The sequence below is a fragment of the Scyliorhinus canicula genome, chromosome 8 (genome assembly GCF_902713615.1).
Source record: "Scyliorhinus canicula chromosome 8, sScyCan1.1, whole genome shotgun sequence".
NCBI lineage: Eukaryota > Metazoa > Chordata > Chondrichthyes > Carcharhiniformes > Scyliorhinidae > Scyliorhinus > Scyliorhinus canicula.
This window is the reverse complement of record NC_052153.1, coordinates 150,340,703-150,362,768: the sequence shown is the minus strand read 5'-3', so window position 1 is coordinate 150,362,768 and position 22,066 is coordinate 150,340,703. Positions and strand designations below refer to the sequence as shown.

Genomic DNA, 22,066 nt, shown 5'->3' with positions numbered 1-22,066 from the left:
ACATCTCTAGTTGCCCTTCAGAAGATGGTGGTGAGTTGCCATCTTAAACCACTGCAGTCCCTGCTGTGTAGGTACACCACGTGCTGTTATGGATGGAGTTCCAGAGTTTTGACCCTGTGACAGTGCAGGAACGGCGATATATTTCCAAGTCAGGGTGGGAGTGACTTGGAGGGGACCTCCAGGTGGTAAAGTTCCCAGGTATCTGCTGCTTTTGTCCTTCTAGATGGTGGTGGGTATGGAAGGTGCAGTCTAAGGAACTTTGGCGAGTTACTGCAGTGCACCTTGTACATGGCTGCTACTGTTCTTTGTTGGTGGAGGGGTTGAATGTTTGTGGAAGGGAGATAATCAAGCAGGCTGCTTTGGCTGAATGTTGTTGGAACTTCACTCATCCAGACATGTTGAAAGTTTTCCATTAAATTCCTGACTTGTGCCCTGTAGATGGTGTAGGCTTTGGGGGTGTCAGGAGGTGAGTTATCTGCCATAGGGTTCCTAATCTTTGACCTGCCCTGGTAGCCACAGTATTAATATGGCTAGTCCAGTTCAGTTTCTGATCAATGGTAACCCCCAGGATGTTGATTGTGGGGGACTCAGCGATAGTAATGCCATTGAATGTCAAGGGATGATGGTTAGATCCTCTCTTGTCAATGATGGTCATTGCCTGGCACTTGTGTGGCATGATAGTAACTTGCCACTTGTCAGCCTAAGTCTGAATATTGTTCAGATCTTGTTGCATTTGGACACCAACTGCTTCATTATCTGAGGACTCGTGAATGATGCTGAACATTGTGCTTCTGAGAACATCCCCACTTCCGTCTTTATGATGGAAGGGAGGCCATTGATGAAGCAGCTGAAGATGGTTGGGTCGAGCATTGATGTCCTGGAACTGAAATGATTGACCTCCAACCACCATAATCATTTTCTTCTGTGCCAAGTATGACTCTAACCAGCAGAGAATTTTTCCCCGATTCCCATTGACTCCTGTTTTGCTCCTTGATGCTTTACTCGGTCAAATTGACAAGGACAGTCACTCTTACCTCATCTCTGGCATTCAGCTCTTTTGTCCATGTTTGAAGCAAGGCTATAATGAGGTCAGGAGCTGAGTGACCATTGCGGAACCAAACTGAGCATCCGTGAGCGGGTTATTACTGAGTAAATGCCTCTTGATAGCATTGTTAATGACTCTTTTCATCACTTTGCTGATGATGGAGAGCCAACTAATGTGGCGGTAATTGGTTCGGTTGGATTTGTCCTGTTCCTTGTGTACAGGACATACCTGGGCAATGTTCCACATTGCCGGGTAGATGCCAGTGTTGTAGCTGTACTAGAACAGCTTGGCTAGGGGTGCAGTAAGTTCTGGAGCACAGGTTTCAGTGCTGTTGCTGGAATATTGTCAGGGCCCATAGCCTTTGCAGTATCCAATGCCTTCAGCCGTTTCTTGATATCGCGTAGAGTGAATCACGTTGGCTGGATTCTCCGCCCCGCCATGCCACATTTCTGCCCCGACTCGCCAACGGGATTCTCCGTTACGCCGGCCGGTCAATGGGGTTTCCCATTGTGGGGCGCCCCACACCGTCAGGAAACCCCCGGGCGCCGGCAAAACGGAGAATCCCACTCCCAATGTCTCCAGAGGAGAACGCGATGGATCATCCACTTTAATATTTAACTGCCCCTCCTGAGGTTCTCACATCAAATATTTAAGCAGATCACAAACATCTAACGTTGGTCCCACTGCTTTCCATCTTCTCTGTCAAAGGCAGTAAATTAAAAGGAAACAGGCAATGAGCATCTTCCCAATCCACCCAACAGATAAGCGACAAGGTTGAAAACCAAAACAAATGTATTAATCTCTCGAGGGAGGTCAATGGCCCAAAAAGAAAAAAAGTCACATTACAAAAACGGGTCAGACTACACACAGGCAGGAATGACTGGCAGAAGAGCCAAACTCATGAAATGAAAATTGCTTATTGTCACAAGTAGGCTTCAAATGAAGTTACTGTGAATGGCCCCTAGTCGCCACACTCCGACTGGTACGGGAATTGAACCGTGCTGCTGGCCTGCCTTGGTCTGCTTTAAAAGCTAGCAATTTAGCCCTGTGCTAAACCAGCCCCAGTATGTTCATTAAAACCAGCGTTGGTTCCTTGCTCCTCCCAACAGATTTTCTGATTTCTTCAGAAGGTACTGCCTCTTACCAGGATGTCTCACAGCTGCTGTCAGCTCTCCTGTATCTCAACCAAAAGATGTACATCAACTGGCCATCCACCCATGGCGGTTAGCCGTGTTCAGCCTGGCCTTGACCCATCTGACATCAACACAGTGCACCGCATGGATTATTGACCCATCCACCCTCTCCTTAGCTATCATTCATTACAAATAGATCACCTGTTTGTAATGAATGATAAACTGTGAGAAAAAGAGGCAGGGTGCAAATCCGGTTCAAGTAGTGAGTTCAGTGAATAATTAGTGACAAAATCACTTCACCCGTAACTTCATCATTAATAATTCTTAGTACTAATACTTGCCCAAGGTGCACTGCTCTTTTAAAAATTGAATAATAAGTCAGTAACTCAGCAGACGTCCCTGTTTTTTCATAAATTTAGAGTACCCAATTAATTTTTTCCAATTAAGGGGCAATTTAGTGTGGCCAATCCACCTACCCTGCACATCTTTGGGTTGTGGGGGCGAAACCCACGCAAACACGGGGAGAATGTGCAAACTCCACACGGACAGTGACCCAGAGCTGGGATCGAACCTGGGACCTCGGCGCCGTGAGACTGCAGTGCTAACCAATGCGCCACCGTGCTGCCCCGACGTCCCTTTTTAACAATCATTCCATTAAATAACAGATAGGCTTCACACCCAACTATGCTTCCAAAAATACTTTTAATTGGGAAAAGGCATAAACAAAGCTGGTTCAACTTACCTCTACTAATATACATTTGGTTCGCTATTGCAACCTTCTTCTGTTGAAACTCCAGCAAACGAATCACATTGTCTGACAGTAAATATCGCTTCACTGTAGGTAGAACATGGACACAGATTTAGGTTTGAGGGTAGCACGGTAGCACAAATGGATAGCACTGTGGCATCACAGCCCCAGGGTCCTAGGTTTAATTCCCCGCTGGGTCACTGTCTGTGCGGAGTCTACACGTTCTCCCCGTGTCTGCATGGGTTTCCTCCCACAGTCCAAAGATGTGCAGGTTAGGTGGATTGGCCATGATAACTTGCCCTTAGTGGCCAAAAAGGTTAGGAGCGGTTATTGGGTTACGGGAATAGGGTGGAAGTAAGGGCTTAAGTGGGTCGGTGCAGACTCGATGGGCCGAATGGCCTCCTTCTGCACTGTATGTTCTATGTTCTAAAAGGATACATTGCTGGCCATTACAAGTCATATTGCATCATTAAACTGCCCCTTTAACTTTGGAAAACCATGTTACAATACAGAACGTATCTCACTCAGTTTCTGCAGGTGATGCCAGAGCCGCAGTTCCCAACATTCTCAATATGTTTATTACCCCGACACAGGATAATATCAATGGCACATATATGTTAAAAATAAATCTTCTGTTTACTTTTCCAACTGTACTATGTTCTGATGTTAAGTCAAATTTGTGAAAAGCTCAACTCCAGTAGCTCAGAAAAATATTTAAATAGTTTGGTGACCCTAACAAGGTGAATGGATGGATTCTTGCTGTGTAATACCCTTCAGCTAATAAACCATTGAGCATTACTAGAATCACAGGAACCTAATTAAAAGAATCTCCTGCTGTGTTCCTGTCCCTTAAACACGAGCACTTTTAATCTATTATACCTGGTGTGAATTTTCTTTCTTTCCATCTTATTCTGCAATTGATGCCAAGCTTCTAGTCCATCAGATCCACCTCCTCTCAACCCTGTTCGCACTTAGATCCTGATCATCCAACTACATTGCCTGACCACCCCCCCCCATGCTAGCTGACACTGACAATTGAGGCACAACAGCCATTCCATTGAAAATCACTGTCTTCAGTCCTCTCAAATGAATCCCATCCCAAAACATTCCATCCTCGCCAACTAATGCACAGCATAAAACCTCCCATTTCACTGCAAGCTCAACACATTTACTGCCATCTCCCAGGCCTCTGCCCAGCTCTCTAAGCACCTTGCTGGAATTCTTCCACTTCCACCCTTCTTACAGCACCACAATGACTCCAAATGACATCCTCGGTCATTACGGTCAGGGTGCATTATCCCTCCTTGTCCTTGGGATATTTGCAGAGTCACAGATATCCATGCCAGCCTCTTCTCCACTGTCCGTGAGGCTGCCTCTGCAGGGTTAGCGTGCCAACCATGGCTCAGTTGGCATCATACTGACCCGATTGTGGGTTCAAGCCGCATTCCAGATCTTGAGCGCAACAATCTAGGCTGACACTCCAGTGCAGAATCAAAAGAGTGCTGCAATGTCGGAGGCATTGTCTCTCGGATAAGATGTAAAATAGAGGTGGAGTTTTCTCTTCGAGGTGTATGCAAAATAGCCATTTATTAAAAAAAACAGCAGGCAAATTATCTCTAGTGTCCTGGCCAATAATTATTCCTCAAACAACATCACAATTGCTTTGTAGGAGCTTGCTGTGCACAAATTGACTACTGTGTTTTCTATGTTAAAACAGTGATTATACCACAAATAAAAAGTACTTAATTGACTCTTTGAGACATCTTAGGCCATGGAAGACCTTATATAATTGAAGATCTTTTTTTTTCTTTGTTTGCTTTATATTCTGCCCTGTCATCTGAATCGTCAGCAACACGAAACATTAACTTTTTAGATGATAAGATATAGGAGCAGAATTAGACCATTCGGCCCATCGCTTCTGCTCTGCCATTCAATCACGGCCGATACTTTCTCCCCTTAACCCCTGATCCCCTTATTAAATCAAGAATCTATTTATCTGTCTAAATGACACTCAGTGATTTGGCATCAACAGTATTTTGCGGCAATCGTTTCCACAGATTCACCACCCTTTGACTGAAAAGATTCCTCCTCATCTCAGTTTTAAAGAATCGTCCCTTCAGTCTGAGGCTGTGCCCTTGGGCTCTAGTTTCCGTCCCTTCAGTCTGAGGCTGTGCCCTTGGGCTCTAGTTTCCCCTACTAGTGGAAACACCCCCTTCATGTCTACTTTAATCGAGGCCTCTCGGTATTCTGTAAGTTTCAATGAGACCCCCAACACCCCCCTATCCTTCTAAACTCCATCGAGTACAGACCCAGAGTCCTCAACCGTTCCTCATACGACAAGCTCATCATTCCGGGGATCATTCTTGTGAACTTCCTCTGGAGCAGCACATCCTTCGATACTCCAAATGGGGTCTGTCCAGAGGCTTATAAAGCCTCAACAGTACATCCCTGCTCTTGTATTCTAGCCCTCTCGACATGAATGCGAACATTGCATTTGCCTTTCTAACTGCCAACTGAACCTGCATATGGGTCACAGAATCATAGACTTTACAGTGCAGAAGGAGGCCATTTAGCCCATAGTGTCTGCACCAACTCTTGGGAAGAGCACCCTACTTAAGACCCGCCTCCACCCCATCCCAGTAACCCCACCTAAACTTTTTGGACACGAAGGGCAATTTATCATGGCCAATCCAGCGAACCTGCACATCTTTGGACTGTGGGAGGAAACCAGAGCACCCGGAGGAAACCCACGCAGACTCAGGGAGAACGTACAGACTCCACACAGACAGTGACCCAAGCCGGGAATTGAACCTGGGACCCTGGAGCTGTGAACCACTGTGCCTCTCCTTACATCAGTCATTACACCAGTAGCACCTTTTAGTAGCTGCCAAACCAAATCTCAGATTTTCCTAATCCGATGGCTATCTGTCCAGCAAGAAGTCTTACACCAGGTTAAAGTCCAAGAGGTTTATTTCAAATCACTAGTTTTCGAAGCACTGCTCCTTCCTCAGGTGAATGAAGAGGTGGGTTCCAGAAACATATATGTAGACAAAGTCAAAGATGCAAGACGATACTTTGCATGCGAACATTTGCAGGTAATTAAGTCTTTACAGATCCAGAGACAGGGGTAACCCCAGGTTAAAGAGGTGTGAATTGTCTCAAGCCAGGACTGTTGGTAGGATTTCGCAAGCCCAGGCCAGATGGTGGGGGGTGACTGTAATGAGACATGAATCCAAGTTCCCGGTTGAGGCTGTACTCATGTGTGCGGAACTTGGCTATACGTTTCTGCTTGGCGATTCTGCATTGTCGTGCGTCCTGAAGTCCACCTTGGAGAACGCTTACCCGAAGATCAGAGGCTGAATGCCTTTACTGCTCAAGTGTTCCCCCACTGGAAGGGAACATTCCTCCCTGGCGATTGTCGCGTGATGTCCGTTCATCCGTTGTCGCCACATCTGCATGGTCTCACCAATGTACCACGCTTTGGGACATCCTTTCCTGCAGCGTAAGAGTCACACGAGTATGTACCGCGTACCTGGTGGGTGGTGGTCTCACCACCATGGGTAATGGTGGTACCCATGTCGATGATCTGGCACGTCTTGCAGAGATTGCCATGGCAGGGTTGTGTGGTGTTGTGGTCGCTGTTCTGAAGGTTGTGTAGTTTGCTGCAAAATGGTTTGTTTGAGGTTGTGCGATTGCTTGAAGGCCATGGGTGGTCCAGTTGAACCAGGAACATTCCTCGTCACAATGGATGTCTTGGCACTCTACACCATCATCCCCCATGATGACAGCCTTGCTGAACAGCCTCAGTACTCAATATCGACAATGGCCAATCTCCAGACGCAATTCTGCAACCCATCCGCTTCATTCTGGATTACAGCGTCTTCACCTTTAACAACAAGTTCTTCATCCAGACACACGGAACAGCCATGGGGACCAAATTTGCACCTCAATATGCCAACATCTTCATGCACAGTGGCATTGTGGATAGCACAATCGCTTCACAGCTCCAGGGTCCCAGGTTCGATTCCGGCTTGGGTCACTGTCTGTGCAGAGTCGGCACATCCTCCCCGTGTGTGCGTGGGTTTTCTCCGGGTGCTCCGGTTTCCTCCCACAGTCCAAAGATGTGCAAGTTAGGTGGATTGGCCATGATAAATTGCCCTTAGTGTCCAAAATTGCCCTTAGTGTCAGGTGGGGTTACTGGGTTATGGGGATAGGGTGGAGGTGTTGACCTTGGGTAGGGTGCTCTTTCCAAGAGCCGGTGCAGACTCGATGGGCCGAATGTCCTCCTTCTGCACTGTAAATTCTATGATAAAGTTTGAACAAGATCTCCTCACCACACAGGACCTTCAACTGACGTTATACACCAGATACATCGATGAGATTTTTTTTCCTTTGGACCCACGGCAAAGAATCACTGAAACAACTACACAATGACATCATTAAGTTCCATTCCATCCATCAGACTCAGCATGGACTACTCTTCAAAATCGGTTGCATTCTTGGACACATTCATCTCCATCAAGGATGGTCACCTCAGCACTTCGCCTTACCGCAAGCCCACGGATAACCTCACGATGCTCCACCTCTCCAGCTTCCAATATAAACACATTAAAGAAGCCATCCCCTATGGACAAGCACTCGGTATACACAGGATCTGCTCAGAGGAGGAGGGTCGTAACAGAGATCTACAGACGCTGAAAGGTGCCCTTGTATGAACGGGATATGGCGCTCAACTCATCGATTGACAGTTCCAACGCGCCAAAGCAAAAAACGCACCGGCCTCCTCAGAAGACAAACACGGGACACAACCGACAGTGTACCCTTTGTCATCCAGTATTTCCCCGGCAGAGAAACTACATCTTCTTCACAGCCTTCAACACGTCATCGATGACGACGAATAATCTTGCCACGGTCATCCCCACACCCCCACTACTTGCCTTCAAACATCCGCGCGACCTCAAAAAACCATTTTTTGCAGCAAACTACCTAGCCTTCAGAACAGCGACCACGGCACCACACAACCCTGCCAGGGCAATCTCTGCAAGACGTGCCAGATCATCGACATGGGTACCACCATTACACGTGAGAACACCACCCACCAGGTACGCGGTATATACTTGTGCGACTCAGCCAACATTGTCTACCTCATATGCTGCAGGAAAGGGTGTCCCGAAATTTGGTACATTGGCGCGACCATGCGGACGCTGCGACAACGGATGAACGGACATCGCGCGACAATCGCCAGGCAGGAATGTTCCCTTCCAGTTGGGGAACACTTCAGCAGTCAAGGGCATTCAGCCTCTGATCTTCGGGTATGCGTTCTCCAAGGCAGCCTTCAGGACGCACGACAAGGCAGAATCGCCAAGCAGAAATTTATAGCCTAGGGCAGCATGGTACCACAAGTGGCTAGCACTGTGGCTTCACAACACCAGGGTCCCAGGTTCAATTCCCCTCTGGGTCACTCCCTGCACGTTCTCCCTGTGTCTGCGTGGGTTTCCTCCAGGTGCTCCGATTTCCTCCCACAGTCCAAAGACGTGCAGGTTAGGTGGATTGGCCATAATAAATTGCCCTTAGTGACCAAAAAAAAGGTTAGTGAGGGATTATTGGGTTACGGGGATAGGGTGGAAGCGAGGGCTTAAGTGGGTCGGTGCAGACTCGATGGACCAAATGGCTTCCTCCTGCACCGTATGTTCTATGTTTGTTCTAGGTTCCGCACACGAGTACGGCCTCAACCGGGACCTTGGATTCATGTTGCATTACATTCACCCCCTGCCCCCCACCCCACCCCCTGGCCTGAGTTTGCAAAATCCTACCAACTGTCCTGGCTTGAGACAATTCACACCTCTTCAACCTGGGGTTACCCCTCTCTCTGGATCTGTAAAGACTTAATTACCTGCAAATGCTCGCATTCAAAGTATAGTCTTGCATCTTTGTTGTTTCTGGAATATACCTCTCCATTCACCTGAGGAAGGAGCAGTGCTCCGAAAGCTAGTGATTTGAAACAAACATGTTGGACTTTAACCTGGTGTTGTAAGACTTCTTAATGTGCTAACCCCAGTCCAACGCCAGCATCTCCACATCATATCTGCCTAGCTTCAGCTTTTGGGGGGAGGGGGAAAAGAGGTGATGACACGCTGGCCTATCGTGCCTATTTTAAAATCATTCATGGGATATGGGTATTGCTGGCTTGCCAGCAGTTTATTGCTTGGCCCTAACTACCCTTCCTGAGTCCATGAGTTGCAGGAGAGCCCTGTTTGGAAGTAACTTCCAGGATTTTGAGCCAGTGACACCAAAGGGACATACATGCTCCATTTCTCAGCAAACATTAATGTACCTTGGACTTTGTATATTGGTCAATTAATGTTTTTTTTGTCCCAAATCTTGAAAAGAACAGTTCGGATACAAGTTAATGAAAGAATAAAATAGATAAAGATCTAAGCAGGATCCAACAGAGAATATTATTAAGCAATGCACCCCAAACTAGATGTGGGTTTGCATATTTTAATAGTGGCACTGAAGGGAGTTGCTCATTGGTTTGTCATAACTAGAACCGATTCTTGAGCAACCCATCTTTTTGTATAAACGCAGTAAGACGTCTGAATTCACCTGAGGAAGGAGCAGTGCTCCAAAAGCTAGTGATTTGAAACAAACATGTTGGACATTAACCTGGTGTTGTAAGACTGCATACTGTGCTCACCCCAGCCCAACGCTGGCATCTCCACATTTTGTTTAAACAGGATGAGGCATTTTGAACCTTGTCCCTTTTTGCCAGCTTAAAACTAGCAGCCCATTCCGCACGGCTGCACAGAGTTCACAAGCATTGTACAGGATCACTAATTTTCACTCGAAATTCCTGAACTTGGATCTGAACTTTTGAAATCAGCGCTGTGATGGACGGAGGCAGCTGCGATTACAATGCCCACACGCAGAGCAACAGTCAATCGCTGATATTGATTTTAAAACATGACCTATTTCCACAACTCTCGGCTGCTTCGTTTTGAAGGGGTCTAACCAGCTGGCTGGCTGGTACTCGGTGGGCACCAATGTCACCCTGGGAAGGATCCCAGTGACCTCCCTCCCGCTAGCTCGCCCCCCGCACTCTCACTCACCGCAGCGCCAGCAGTCGCGGGCTTTATGCTGATGAAGGAACGTACAGCTTTTAACATTCTGAAATAGAACGCTCAGTCCCCGCGTCACAATCACCGCCATTGCCCTCGGACATTACCACTACTCGCCGGGAGATTGGGGGGGGGGGGGGGGTGGAGGGGAGTCACAACATACCCTCGTGAGGGGGTGTGGGAAATCAACGGCAGCCCCAGTATAACCGAGATATAATTCAGCATTTTATGTGTTTTTTTAAAATAAATAATTACTGGTTTATTTATTTTAGTTACTGCAGCCCACCCCCTCACCTGCCCAGGTTTGGGTTTGGTTCGGTCCAAGATGGCAGCCTCCATGCTGCGGCGGAGCGCGCTGTTGGCTCGAGCTGCGAGTGGCCTGGCAGGTATGCGGGGTCGCACAGCTCACTGTACGCCTGGGCAGAGCGGGACAGCCGGCTGCAGCCTGTCCACTCACCGCGTAATCCACAAGTGCAAGGTTTTATCAGCTCCATTTGGGTGGCACAGCGGGGTTAGCACTGCTGCCTTGGCTTCCGGGGACCTTGGTTCAATTCTAACCTGTGTGGAGTTTGCATTTTCTCCCCGTGTGTGCGTGAGTTTCCTCTGGGTGCTCCGCTTTCCTCTCACAGTCCAAAGATGTACAGGTTAGGTGGGGTTATGGGGATAGAGCAGGTGAGTGAGCCTCGGTGCGGTGCTCTTTCAGAGTTAAAAACAGAAAATACTGAACAATCTGAGCCAGTCTGTCAGCATCTATGGGGAGAAAAGGGAGCTGAAGTTTCGAGTCCGGAGAGTCATCCGGACTCTTAATAATAATCTTTATTAGTGTCACAAGTAGGCTTACATTAACATTGCAATGACTAGAAACGTTAGCCCCCTTTTCTCTCCAGATGCTGTCAGACCTGCTGAGATTGTCCAGTATTTTCTGTTTTTGTTTCAGATTCCATCATCCGCAATAATTTGCTTTTATCTTTTTGCTTTTTCAGAGTGTATGTAGACTCAGTGGGCTGAATTACTTCCTTGTACATTGCCATTAAGTATATAGGACATCCCAGTCCTACTTTATAAAAAAACCTTTTTATTCTCCTCATTTTCAGAAATAAACAAACAAAGAAAAATACAATAACAATCCCCCACACGTAAACTGTCTGCCGCTCAATATACAGACCAAAACATCCACCTGTACATTTCAGGTTAAAAAAAACAAATTAACAATCAATCCGTAAACAGTGTAACCAAAGACAACAATACCACCCCCCATCCGTCGACAGCTGCTTCATCAATGACCTCCCTTTCATCATAAGGTCTGAAGTAGGGATGTTCACAGATAACTGTTCAGCACCAATCGTGACTCCTCAGATAATGAAGCAGTCATGTCCAAATGCAACAAGACCTGGGCAATATCCAGGCTTCGTCTGACATGTGGCAATTTACATTTGTGCCACACAAGTGCCAGGCAATGACTATCTCCTTCAAGAAAGGATCTAACCATCACCCCTTGACATTTAATGACATTACCATCGCTGAATCCCCCACAATCACCATCCTGAGGGGTTAACCTTGACCAGAAAGCAAACTGGACTTGCCCTATGAATACTCTGACTACCACAGCAGGTCAAAGGCTAGGAATGCTATGGCAAGTAACTCACCTCCTGACCCCCCTCACCCACACCCCCATCCAAAAGCCTATCCAACACCTATCCAAGGCACAAGTCAGGAATGTAATGGAATACTCTCCACATGCCTGGTTGAGAGCAGCTCCAATAACACTCAAGATGCTCAACACCATCCAGGACAAAGCAGCCCGATTGATTGCTGCCCCTTCCATAATCATTCAATCCTTCCATCACTGACAAACAGTGGCAGCAGTGTGTCCCATCTACGAGACGCACTGCAGGGACTCCTCAAGGTTCCTTGGGGTCTTCCAAATTCATGACCACTACCATCTAGAAAGCCGAGAGCAGCAGATACTTGGGAACCCCTGAGGTTCCCCTCCAAGTCACTCTCCACCCAACTTGGAAATATATCCTGGAACTCACTCTCTAACAGCACTATGGGTGTACCTGTACCTCAGGGACTGCAGCAGTTCAAGATGGCAACACACCACCACCCTCTGAAGGGCAACTAGGGATGGGTAATAAATTCTGGCCTAACCAGAAACTCCCACATCCTGTTAATGAATTTAAAACAAAAAGATGGCTACTGTATGTCAAATGACCCAGCAACATCATTGTGTGGCCTGACTCTATCTACAGGCAAGAGAATTGCTGTATTAAATTTGGTGATAGTCAGTAGACTTCTTAAGACACCAGTTATAATTAGGAGGATTTATGTGACAAGACCAGCAGTTCCCAATCATTGCCAACCACACAATTCAATTTGAAATGTGCGTAAGGCTCATTGGCATCTCAGAGTGTCCCGAGTTCTCACTATGCCTCCAAGGAGCTGGTAATGGACAACAATAGACAAACCCTGGTCTACCTCCTCCACTATAGTCTTCAATACCGGGGCCCCGCAAGGCTGCGTACTTAGCCCCCTAAATTATTCCCTATATACACACACTGTGTGGCACACTTCGGCTACAAATCCACCTCCAAGTTTGCTGATGACATGACCGCAGTGGGTCTGATCTCGAACATCGATGAGTCAGAGTACAGGAGGGAGATAACCTAGTGAAGTGGTGAAATGACAACAATCGTTCCCTCAATGTCAGCAAAACTCAAGAGCCAGTCATTGATTTCAGGACGTGAAGTAGTGTACACACCCCTGTCTGCATCAACGGAGCCGAGGTGGAGATGGTTAACAGCTTCAGATTCCTTGGGGTACACATCACCAACAATCTGTCACAGTTCACCCGTGTCAACGCTACGGCCAAGAAGGCACAACAGTTCCTATACTTTCTCAAGAAACTAAGGAAATCCAGCATGTCCACATTGATTCCTACCAATTTTTACAGATGCACCATAGAAATCATCCTATCTGGTTGCATCACAGCCTGGTATGGCAACTGCTCGGCCCAAGACCATAGGAAACTACAGAGAGTCGTGAACACAGCCCAGTCCATCACACAAACCCACCTCCTTATTCACTCTTCCATCTTCTTCCATTGGGCAGGAGATACAAAAGCCTGAGAACATGCACTAACAGATTCAAAAACAGCTTCTTCCCCACTGTTACCGGATTCCTGAGTTATCCTTTTATGGACTGAACTGATCTCTTTGTACATCTTCACTACTGAGTAGTACCACCCTCCGTACGCTTCACCCGTTGCCTGTGTATATGTATTAATATTGTGTATTTAAGAATGCCCTTTGTTTTTTTTCATGTATGGAATGAAATGTCTGGACTGTAGGCAGAACAATACTTTTCACTGAACCTTGGTACATGTGACAAAACAAATCTAAATCTGGTTTGATTTGATTTGATTTATTGTCACATTCGGGCTGGTTTAGCACAGTGGGTTAAACAGCTGACTTGTAATGCAGAACAATGCCAGCAGCGCAGGTTCAATTCCCGTACCGGCCTCACCGAACAGGCGGCGGAATGTGGCAACTAGGGGCTTTTCACAGTAACTTCATTGAAGCTGATTTGTGACAGTAAGCGATTATTATTATTATGTACCGAAATACAGTGAAAAATATTTTTCTGTGGCTGAGGGAACGTACACAGTAGACAAAAAGAATAACCAACAGAGTACATTGACAAACAGTGATTGGTTACAGTGCGGAACAAGGGGCCAAACAAAGCAAATACATGAGCAAGAGCAGTACTGTATAGGGCTTTGTGAATAGTGTTCTTACAGGGAACAGATCAATCCGAGGGAGAGTCGTTGAGGATACTTGTAGTTGACGAGACAGAGGTGCCCCCTGTCCCCCTTGCTCTTCGCGTTGGCAATTGAGCCCCTGGCCATGGCATTGAGGGAGTCAGGGAACTGGAGGGGCCTGGTGCGGGGTGGGGAGGAGCATCGAGTGTCGCTGTACGCGGACGACCTGTTGCTGTATGTGGCGGACCCGGTGGGGGGATGCCGGAGGTGATGAGGATTCTTAGTGAATTCGGGGGTTTCTCGGGGTATAAGTTGAACTTGGGCAAGAGTGAGGTGTTTGTGGTACATACGGGGGATCAAGAGGAGGGGATTGGTAGGCTCCCATTGAAGCAGGCAGGGAAGAGCTTCAGGTACCTAGGGGTCCAGGTGGCGGGGAGCTGGGGGGCCCTGCACAAGCTCAACCTCACAAGGTTGGTGGAGCAGATGGAGGAGGAGTTTAAGAGGTGGGATATGTTACCGCTGTCACTGGCGGGGAGGGTGCAGTCCGTTAAGATGACGGTGCTCCCGAGGTTTTTGTTCCTGTTCCAGTGCCTTCCCATCCTTATCCCGAAGGCCTTTTTTAGGAGGATCAACAGGAGTATCACGGGATTTGTGTGGGCGCATGGGACTCCGAGGGTTAGAAGAGTGTTCCTGGAACGAGGCAGGGATAGGGGGGGGGGCTGGCGTTGCCCAACCTCTGTGGGTACTATTGGGCTGCCAACGCAGCGATGGTGCGTAAGTGGGTAATGGACGAGGAGGGGGCAGCATGGAAGAGGATGGAGGCGGCGTCTTGTGTGGGCACGAGCTTGGAGGCGCTAGTAACGGCGCCGTTGCCACTCCCTCCAACAAGGTATACCACGAGCCCGGTGGTGGCGGCTACCCTCAAAATTTGGGGGCAATGGAGACGGCACAGGGGAGTAATGGAGGAGAGGGGGGAGGGAGGGAGGAGGGGCGGGGGGAGGGGGTGGAGGGCGAGGGGGTGGAGGGGGAGGGGAAGGGAGGGGGGAGGGGGAGGGGGGGGGAGGTTTGGATTGGGGGGAGGGAGAACTGTGTACATGGGTCTGTGGGATGTGGCGGGTGCTATCTCTTTCCCTTTTGTTGTTTGGGTGCTATCTCTTTCCCTTTTGTTGTTTGGGTGCTCTTTTGTTTTTTTTCTTTTTCCTTTTGTTTGAAGTTGCTCTTGAAGTTGGGGGGGTATTGTTCTTGGGGTGTTACCGCGGTTGTTTGTTAATAGAGTTAAGATGTTTATGTTTTGTAAAAATTTCAATTAAAATTCTTTAAAAAAAAGAGGATACTTGTAGCTGTGAGGAAGAAGCTGTTCCTATGTCTGGTGGCGGGTCTTCAGACTTCTGTACCTTCTGCCTGATGGAAGGTTCAGGAAGAAGGCAATGCCTGGGTGAGAGGGGCCTCTGATAATGCTGTCTGCCTTCCTGAGGCAGCGGGAGGTGTAGGCAGAATCAATGTGGGGGTGGTAAGCTTGTGTGATGCGTTGGGCTGAGTTCACGACACTCTGCAGTTTCTTGCGATCTTGGACCGAGCAGTTGCCATACCAAGCTGTGATGCAGCCGGATAGGATGCTCCCTATCGCACATCTGTAGAAGTTTGAGTGTCGATGCACACATGCCGAATCCTCGCCTTGGCTGATGCATAAGTGATATGCTAAGTGAGAGTATGATCAGCTCCATCTGGTGTAAATCAGCATAGAACATACAGTGCAGAAGGAGGCCATTCGGACCATCGAGTCTGCACCGACCCACTTAAGCCCTCACTTCCACCCTATCAATGTAACCCAGTAACCCCTCCTAACCTTTTTGGTCACTAAGGGCAATGTATCATGGCCAATCCACCTAACCTGCACGTCTTTGGACTGTGGGAGGAAATCGGAGCACCTGGAGGAAACCCACGCAGACACTGGGAGAACATGCAGTCTCTGCACAGACAGTGACCCAGCGGGGAATTGAACCTGGGACCCTGGTGCTGTGAAGCCACAGTGCTATCCACTTATGCTACCATGCCGCCCGCGATAGTATTGCAGGCTGTCATCCCTCTTAAGTGCATGAATCTCGAACAATGGAAGAGACAGATGGTCCTAACAAGAAGACAATAGATTTTAAGGCCGACATCAGCAAGATGTGTGACGCATCTCCTAAATGTGGCCTTATGGTCAGTCACCTCGGAACAGATTGGGACTTAACAAGTACCATCCCATACTTATCAATCAAGCTTTATGGCAAACGATGAGTCAGAGTGCCGGAGTGAGATGGAGAACCTAGTGGCATGGTGCAATGACAACAATCTATCCCTCAGTGTCAGCAAAACTAAGGAGTTGGTCATTGACTTCAGGAAGCAAAGTACTGTATGCATCCCTGTCTGCATCAACAGAGCTGAGGTGGAGAGCGTTGACAGCTTCAAATTCCTAGGTGTGCACATCACCAACAATCTGTCCTGGTCCACCCACGTCGACGCTACCACCAAGAAAGCACAACAGCGCTCATACTTCCTCAGGAAAATTAGGAAATTTGGCATGTCCATATTGACTCTTGCCAATTTTTACAGATGCACCATAGAAAGCATCCTATCTGACTGCATCACAGCCTGGTATGGCAACTGCTTGACCCAAGACCATAAGAACCTGCAGAGAGTCATGTACACAGCCCAGTTGATCACGCAAACCTGCATCCCATCCATTCACTCTGTCTACACTTCTTGCTACCTTGGGAAAGTGGGCAGCATAATCAAAGACTCCTCCCACCCGGGTTATTCCTCTTCCAACCTCTTCCATCAGGCAGAAGTCACAAAAATCTGAGAAAAATGCATTAACAGATTAAAAAACAGCTTCTTCCCGTTGTTACCAGACTCCTGAATTGATTGATTGATTTATTAGTCTTACAACACCAGGTTAAGTTTGGAATCACTAGCTTTTGGAGCGTAGCTCCATCATCAGGTGAAGGAGCTATGCTCCAAAAGTTTGTGATTCCAAACAAACCTGTTGGACTTTAACCTGGTGTTGTAAGACTTCTTAGTGCCCACCCCTGTCCAACGCCGGCATCTCCATATCACGATTAATTTATTGTCACATCTACCGAAGTACAGTGAAAAGCATTTGTTGCAGCCAAGGGAACAATACAGTACGTACATGGTAGACAAAAATAGTAATCAACAAAGTATATTGACAAATAGTGATCGGTTGCAGTGCGGAACAAGGGCCAAACAGAGCAAATACATGAGCAAGAGCAGCATAGGGCGTTGTGAATAGTGTTCTTATAGGGAATGGATCAGTCCGAGGGGAAGTCATTGAGGAGTCTAGTAGCTGCGGGGAAAAAAGCTGTTCCTATGTCTGGATGATTCCTTGAAAATATTGAATGCCTTGTTAACAGGATCTTTAACTCACAATAAGTCCTGAACAACCTCTCGGGCCGTGGAAAATTAATTTTACATTTGTGGAAGTTCAAATGTCTCCATTACATAATGCAATTCCATTGGTTATTAAAAAATGTTTTTCTGATTGTTTGCTATTTACCTTTCCACATTTATCAATCATATATGTCCCAGGATTTATTTTGCTTTCTGTAAAATTATAAAAAGTTTATGACAAAACTTTTAAAACTTTTTTTACATTTATTTTTCCAATTAAGGGGCAATTTAGTGTGGCCAATTCACCTACACTGCACATCTTTGTGTTGTGGGGATAAGACCCACGCAGACACGTGAAGAATGTGCAAACTCTACATGGACAGTGAGCTGGGGCCGGCATTGCCCCCCCCTCGGGGCCCTCGACTCCGTGAGACAGCAGTGCTGATCACTGCGCCACCGTACTGTCCAAATGGCAAAACCTACTTGTTGCTTCATGGTCTGTTCGCAGTCTGTGGGGATTCTTCAATGTGATCAGCTGTTTAACTAGATTTTTGCAAGCTGCTTGAGGTCAGCAGCAAGTGCTTTGATCTCGCCGCTGACCACAAGATCTAGGCCAATACCTGTGTGTTCAATCAACCCCCTCAAAGCAACCTTTGATGCCAAAAAACTCATTTTTATCCTGGTCTGGTTATTCTCCCAGTATGTCCGAATTTGTTTTCCTTTCAAACCTAGGCAGGTATCTATTTGGCACTTGATGGCTGTCCATTGCCATATATGGTTGGACTACATTAAGCACTTATTGAGCCTTGTTGTCCGCTCACAATTAATCAATGATAATCATACTCCTTTTCTTTGCCACCATCTGTCCCCTGAAACTGATTCCTTGCCCCCTTTGTATTCCCTTGTAATAGCAAGTGCAGTGAGTTCGTGGAATATTTCATCAAGAAAATTAAGATAATCTGTTCAGTTGCTTCTGATGCATTCCCCTTGCCTTGCCAACCAAGTCAAACTTGCCCTCGGGTTCCTCAGCCCCAGCATCTTCTAATTCTCTCCAGCTCCCCCAGTGTCCATCTTGTCCATGGGTCTCATATCTGGCTATCATCTCCATTCCCACTAAACCATAGTCTATCCTTGCCCTGTCCTGACCCCAAATCTAGCTAACTTGTAAATTGTTTCTCCTTATTAAGTATTATTGTTCCGCCTGTTTTTCAAGACCTCTGTCATCACATCTCTCCTCAAAAATCTGTCCTCATTTCCTCTGTCCTTGAAAAATACTACCCATTGCTAATCTCTCCTTCCACTCCAAAGTTTTGATATTGCCTCCCAAATTTGTGTTAATCTTTCTCTTGTCTCCATGCTTCAATCTCTCAATCAGCTTTTCTTCCTGTAAATGCACCGGGATGGCACTAACCAAAGTCATAAATGTCCTGGTACTTCTTGACGACTCTGCAACTGTAACCCCTGTCATCCAGCTCCAAGGCCTCTCCTCCCATGTCCAGCTGATTGGAACTGCCCTTGTTTACCTATCCATACACAGCGAAAGCATCTCCAAAAATAGCCTCTCTTCTTACCCCACTAAATTACTCCTGGAGATCTAACATTAGCCCCTTTGTCCTCTCCTCTATGTGCTGCCTTTTGGGGACTTCATCCAAACACATGTACGCTGAAGACACCCACCTCTTGTTACAACCCATTAACTGCCTGTGTTGTCAGACTGCTTGTCCAATATCCAGTCGTGGATGAAGCACAATTTCCTCCAGTTAAACATTGGGAAGACTGGAGCTATTGCCTTTGTGTCCTGTCACATACTCCACAACTTTGCCAATGATTCCTTCCCTTTCCAGCCACTGTATCAGCTGAAAGTTGAGCATTTTCAACTTTGGTATCTTATTGGCCGTGGGTGAACTTCTTATCCCTTATCCCTACCATTACAAAAAGTACTGACTTCTGCTTCTGTAATGCCATCCACCTTGCCCCTGGTTTGGTCTATTTGCACTGAAATTCTCATTCATGCCAATGACTTAAATATATCAGAACTCTGCTGCACTGTCTCTCGTCTTTCCCCCTCAAACTTCAACTCACCCAGAAACCTCCTGACCTTATCCTATCCCGCACCAAATGTCACTCATCACTCCGTAAAACTCACCTCTTTTACCAAGTTTTTAATAATCTTTCTTAATACCTCCCATGTTTGGCTCAGTGTCAGTTTTTGTCTGATAACACTTTCGCTCAGCTCCTTGAGATATTGCTGTACATAAAGAGGAAAGTTAAGTTGGGCTTTGCTAATGATGGTCTGAAAATGTTTAGAACAGTGTTTTTCAAACTTTTTTTCCTGGGACCCAGTTTTGCCAAACATCCAAATTTGAGACCCACACCGACCGAGCTTCACAACACATGCCACATTCGCTTCCCTTTATTTCGAAAGGGGAGCCTGTTTGGTCCTAATGATCCCACCAGTCAGGTTCACAGGAGGAGAGGGCAATACTCATATCAGGTGCAGACTTCAGCCAGTTCTTTTGTGCTGTCTTCATCATTGTGAGAACGGAAAATCCAACCTCGCACATGTAGGTCATCGTGAAGGGCAAAAACAACAAAATGCTTGTTTTACTCAGCACTAGATACTCCTAGAAGTTGCTACTCCAGAATGCTGACAGCCTCGTGGGCTTTTGGCGTGTTTTTAATGTGGTATCATAGTTCTGATACAGCAGTGTCATCTTTTCATTTGGAGTCAGTTGTACGTTAATAACTGACTCTGGGGTCCCAACTTAAAAAGGAATTTTTCACCTACCACCTCTCTTTCAAAATCTGAAACTTCTCCCCTCATTTGCCAATATTTGCCTGTATGTAACACACATGGGTTTTGCATCCTTATTTGCATTGGCACAATTGACAGAACCAGAACACAAGAAATCATCTTTATGCTTTGTTCCTGACGTAAGTTTCTTCTTTGTTGGCTGTTCACCAGAGGCCCTGGAGCTCTGTGCAGGGCCAACACTAACACTGCCCTGGACTCTCCTGGGCAGCTCTCTCCAGCAGATTCTGTTGTGAGATCCTGTCCAGTAGGTACACTGCCTATTTGTGTCTCTGGCTGCCTCTTACTTGTAAGAAAATGATTCACCTTCACAGTCCTCTTGCCTTGCTTGCCAGCAGCTAGAAAATGGAAGAAGCTTTCCTCCATGATTTGGCAGCAAAATGAGGGCACTTGACAACTAATGTACGTGCAGGGTGTTTGGCCTGCTCACTGCTGCTGGCTGGAATAATGCACATAGCCTTATTTCTTTTCATTTAAAAGGTGGACGTGGCTCCCATTCTCAATAAAAACGCTAGTAGCAGTCGTTGGGCCAAAAACCCTGGTTTAGAAGATCTGTAAAACTGCCCTGGAGTAACTTTCTTTTAAAATATACCTTCACCCCTTATAAAAACATCTGGCAGCAGAGCTGAGGCTGTGAGCTGAACTTGTGAAGGATTATTTCTGACTGCCGAGGAGTAGCTCACTCACTTTGATGCATGGCAAGGCAGTAATGTTGAAACATTTTTACATTTATTGTCTCAAATGGGTGATGGCCTAAAATATAAGCTTAAAAATAGTATGTGACAAATGTTATTTTGTTTGTGTGTGGTAGCTGCAGTGTGTACATGGGAACATGCTGGAGATCCTGGGGCGGCACGGTGGCACAGTGATTAGCACTGCTGACTCACAACGCCAGAGACAGGAGTTCAATTCCGGCCTCAGGTGGCGGTCTGTGTGGAGTTTCTACTTCTTCCCTATGTCTGTGTGGGTTTCCTCCGGGTGCTCCGGTTTCCTCCCACAGTCCAAAGATGTGCCGGTTAGGTGGATTGGCCATGCTAAATTGCCACTTAATGTCCAGGGATGTGCAAATTGGGTTCTGGGATTACGGGGATAAGGCCAAGTTGGACACTCGTAAATGGACAGTGCGCTCATTCAAAGCTCGGTGCAAACTCGATGGGCTGAATGGCCTCCTTCTGCACTGTTGGGATTCTATAACTCTATGATCTGAAACATTGAGATTGAGTCATTTTAGAAATTTCCAACAGTGCAGCTTAATTTGAAATAGTGATCAGACAAATATTAAACATGATGTGGAGATGCTGGCGTTGGACTGGGGTGAGCACAGTAAGAAGTCTTACAACACCAGGTTAAAGTCCAACTGGTTTGTTTCAAATCACTAGCTTTCGGAGCACTGCTCCTTCAGGATTCAAAACAAACCTGTTGGACTTTAATCTGGTGTTGTAAATATTAAAACAGTGAGGCATCTCCTAAGGATGATTGATACAAAATATAATCCTTTGTAATATGCCCTTAGTATATTCACAAGATTGAATTTGTATTCCTTCAGTCAGATTCTGAGTTCAGCTGAAGAAGAGCTGAGGCCTCTCAATTGATAAGAGGCCTTAGCTTTCAGGGCAGCTTTGGAGAGCATGGGCATCTTATTTTGGAAATGTGTGAAATATAATGAAGAGAAAAAGTTCTGGCCACTTGAATGGGTTACAGAAGATAGAGGGACAGGGGAGATGAGTGCTGATTAGGAAAGCATAGAGTTGGGCCAAATGCAATGACATGTTATTCACGGTCACTGACCTCTGGAATAGATTGTCAGCAAATGCAGTGTGTTTTATTTGCTACAATGTTCAAAAGTGAGCCAGACATATTTCTGTACCTGGAAAGCATCTCAAGTTACAGAACTTAGGTGGTAGTAATATCAGTTAGTTGGTCACCTTGAGTTGTTTGTTGCCAGTGGGAGCTGCAGAGGAATTGACCAGAATTATTTTCCTTAATTGCCTAAGGTTATTTTATTTTACAATAGACTCCATGACTGGTGGTGGAGGGGCAGAGGGTTGCCTCAGAAT

At 46.6% G+C, this 22,066-nt stretch overlaps 2 protein-coding genes across 3 annotated transcripts in view; one reads left to right on the top strand and one right to left on the bottom strand.

Moving 5' to 3' along the window:
- ptcd2 (pentatricopeptide repeat domain 2) overlaps nucleotides 1-10,170 on the bottom strand; it is a 49,749-nt gene extending 39,579 nt beyond the window's left edge. The window contains exons 1-2 of one of the 2 annotated variants that reach the window (XM_038805422.1): nucleotides 10,036-10,170; nucleotides 2,921-3,013 (exon numbers count right to left, since the gene is read on the bottom strand). In XM_038805422.1, coding sequence (XP_038661350.1) covers nucleotides 2,921-3,013; nucleotides 10,036-10,135 — 193 coding nt within the window. In that variant the 5' untranslated portion in view covers nucleotides 10,136-10,170. The remainder of the gene's footprint in view (nucleotides 1-2,920; nucleotides 3,014-10,035) is intronic. The other variant, XM_038805423.1, reaches the window with a different exon arrangement.
- Nucleotides 10,171-10,312: 142 nt separating this feature from the next.
- Nucleotides 10,313-22,066, top strand: part of mrps27 (mitochondrial ribosomal protein S27) — a 130,426-nt gene continuing 118,672 nt past the window's right edge. The window contains exon 1 of the mRNA XM_038805421.1: nucleotides 10,313-10,430. Coding sequence (XP_038661349.1) covers nucleotides 10,370-10,430 — 61 coding nt within the window. The 5' untranslated portion in view covers nucleotides 10,313-10,369. The remainder of the gene's footprint in view (nucleotides 10,431-22,066) is intronic.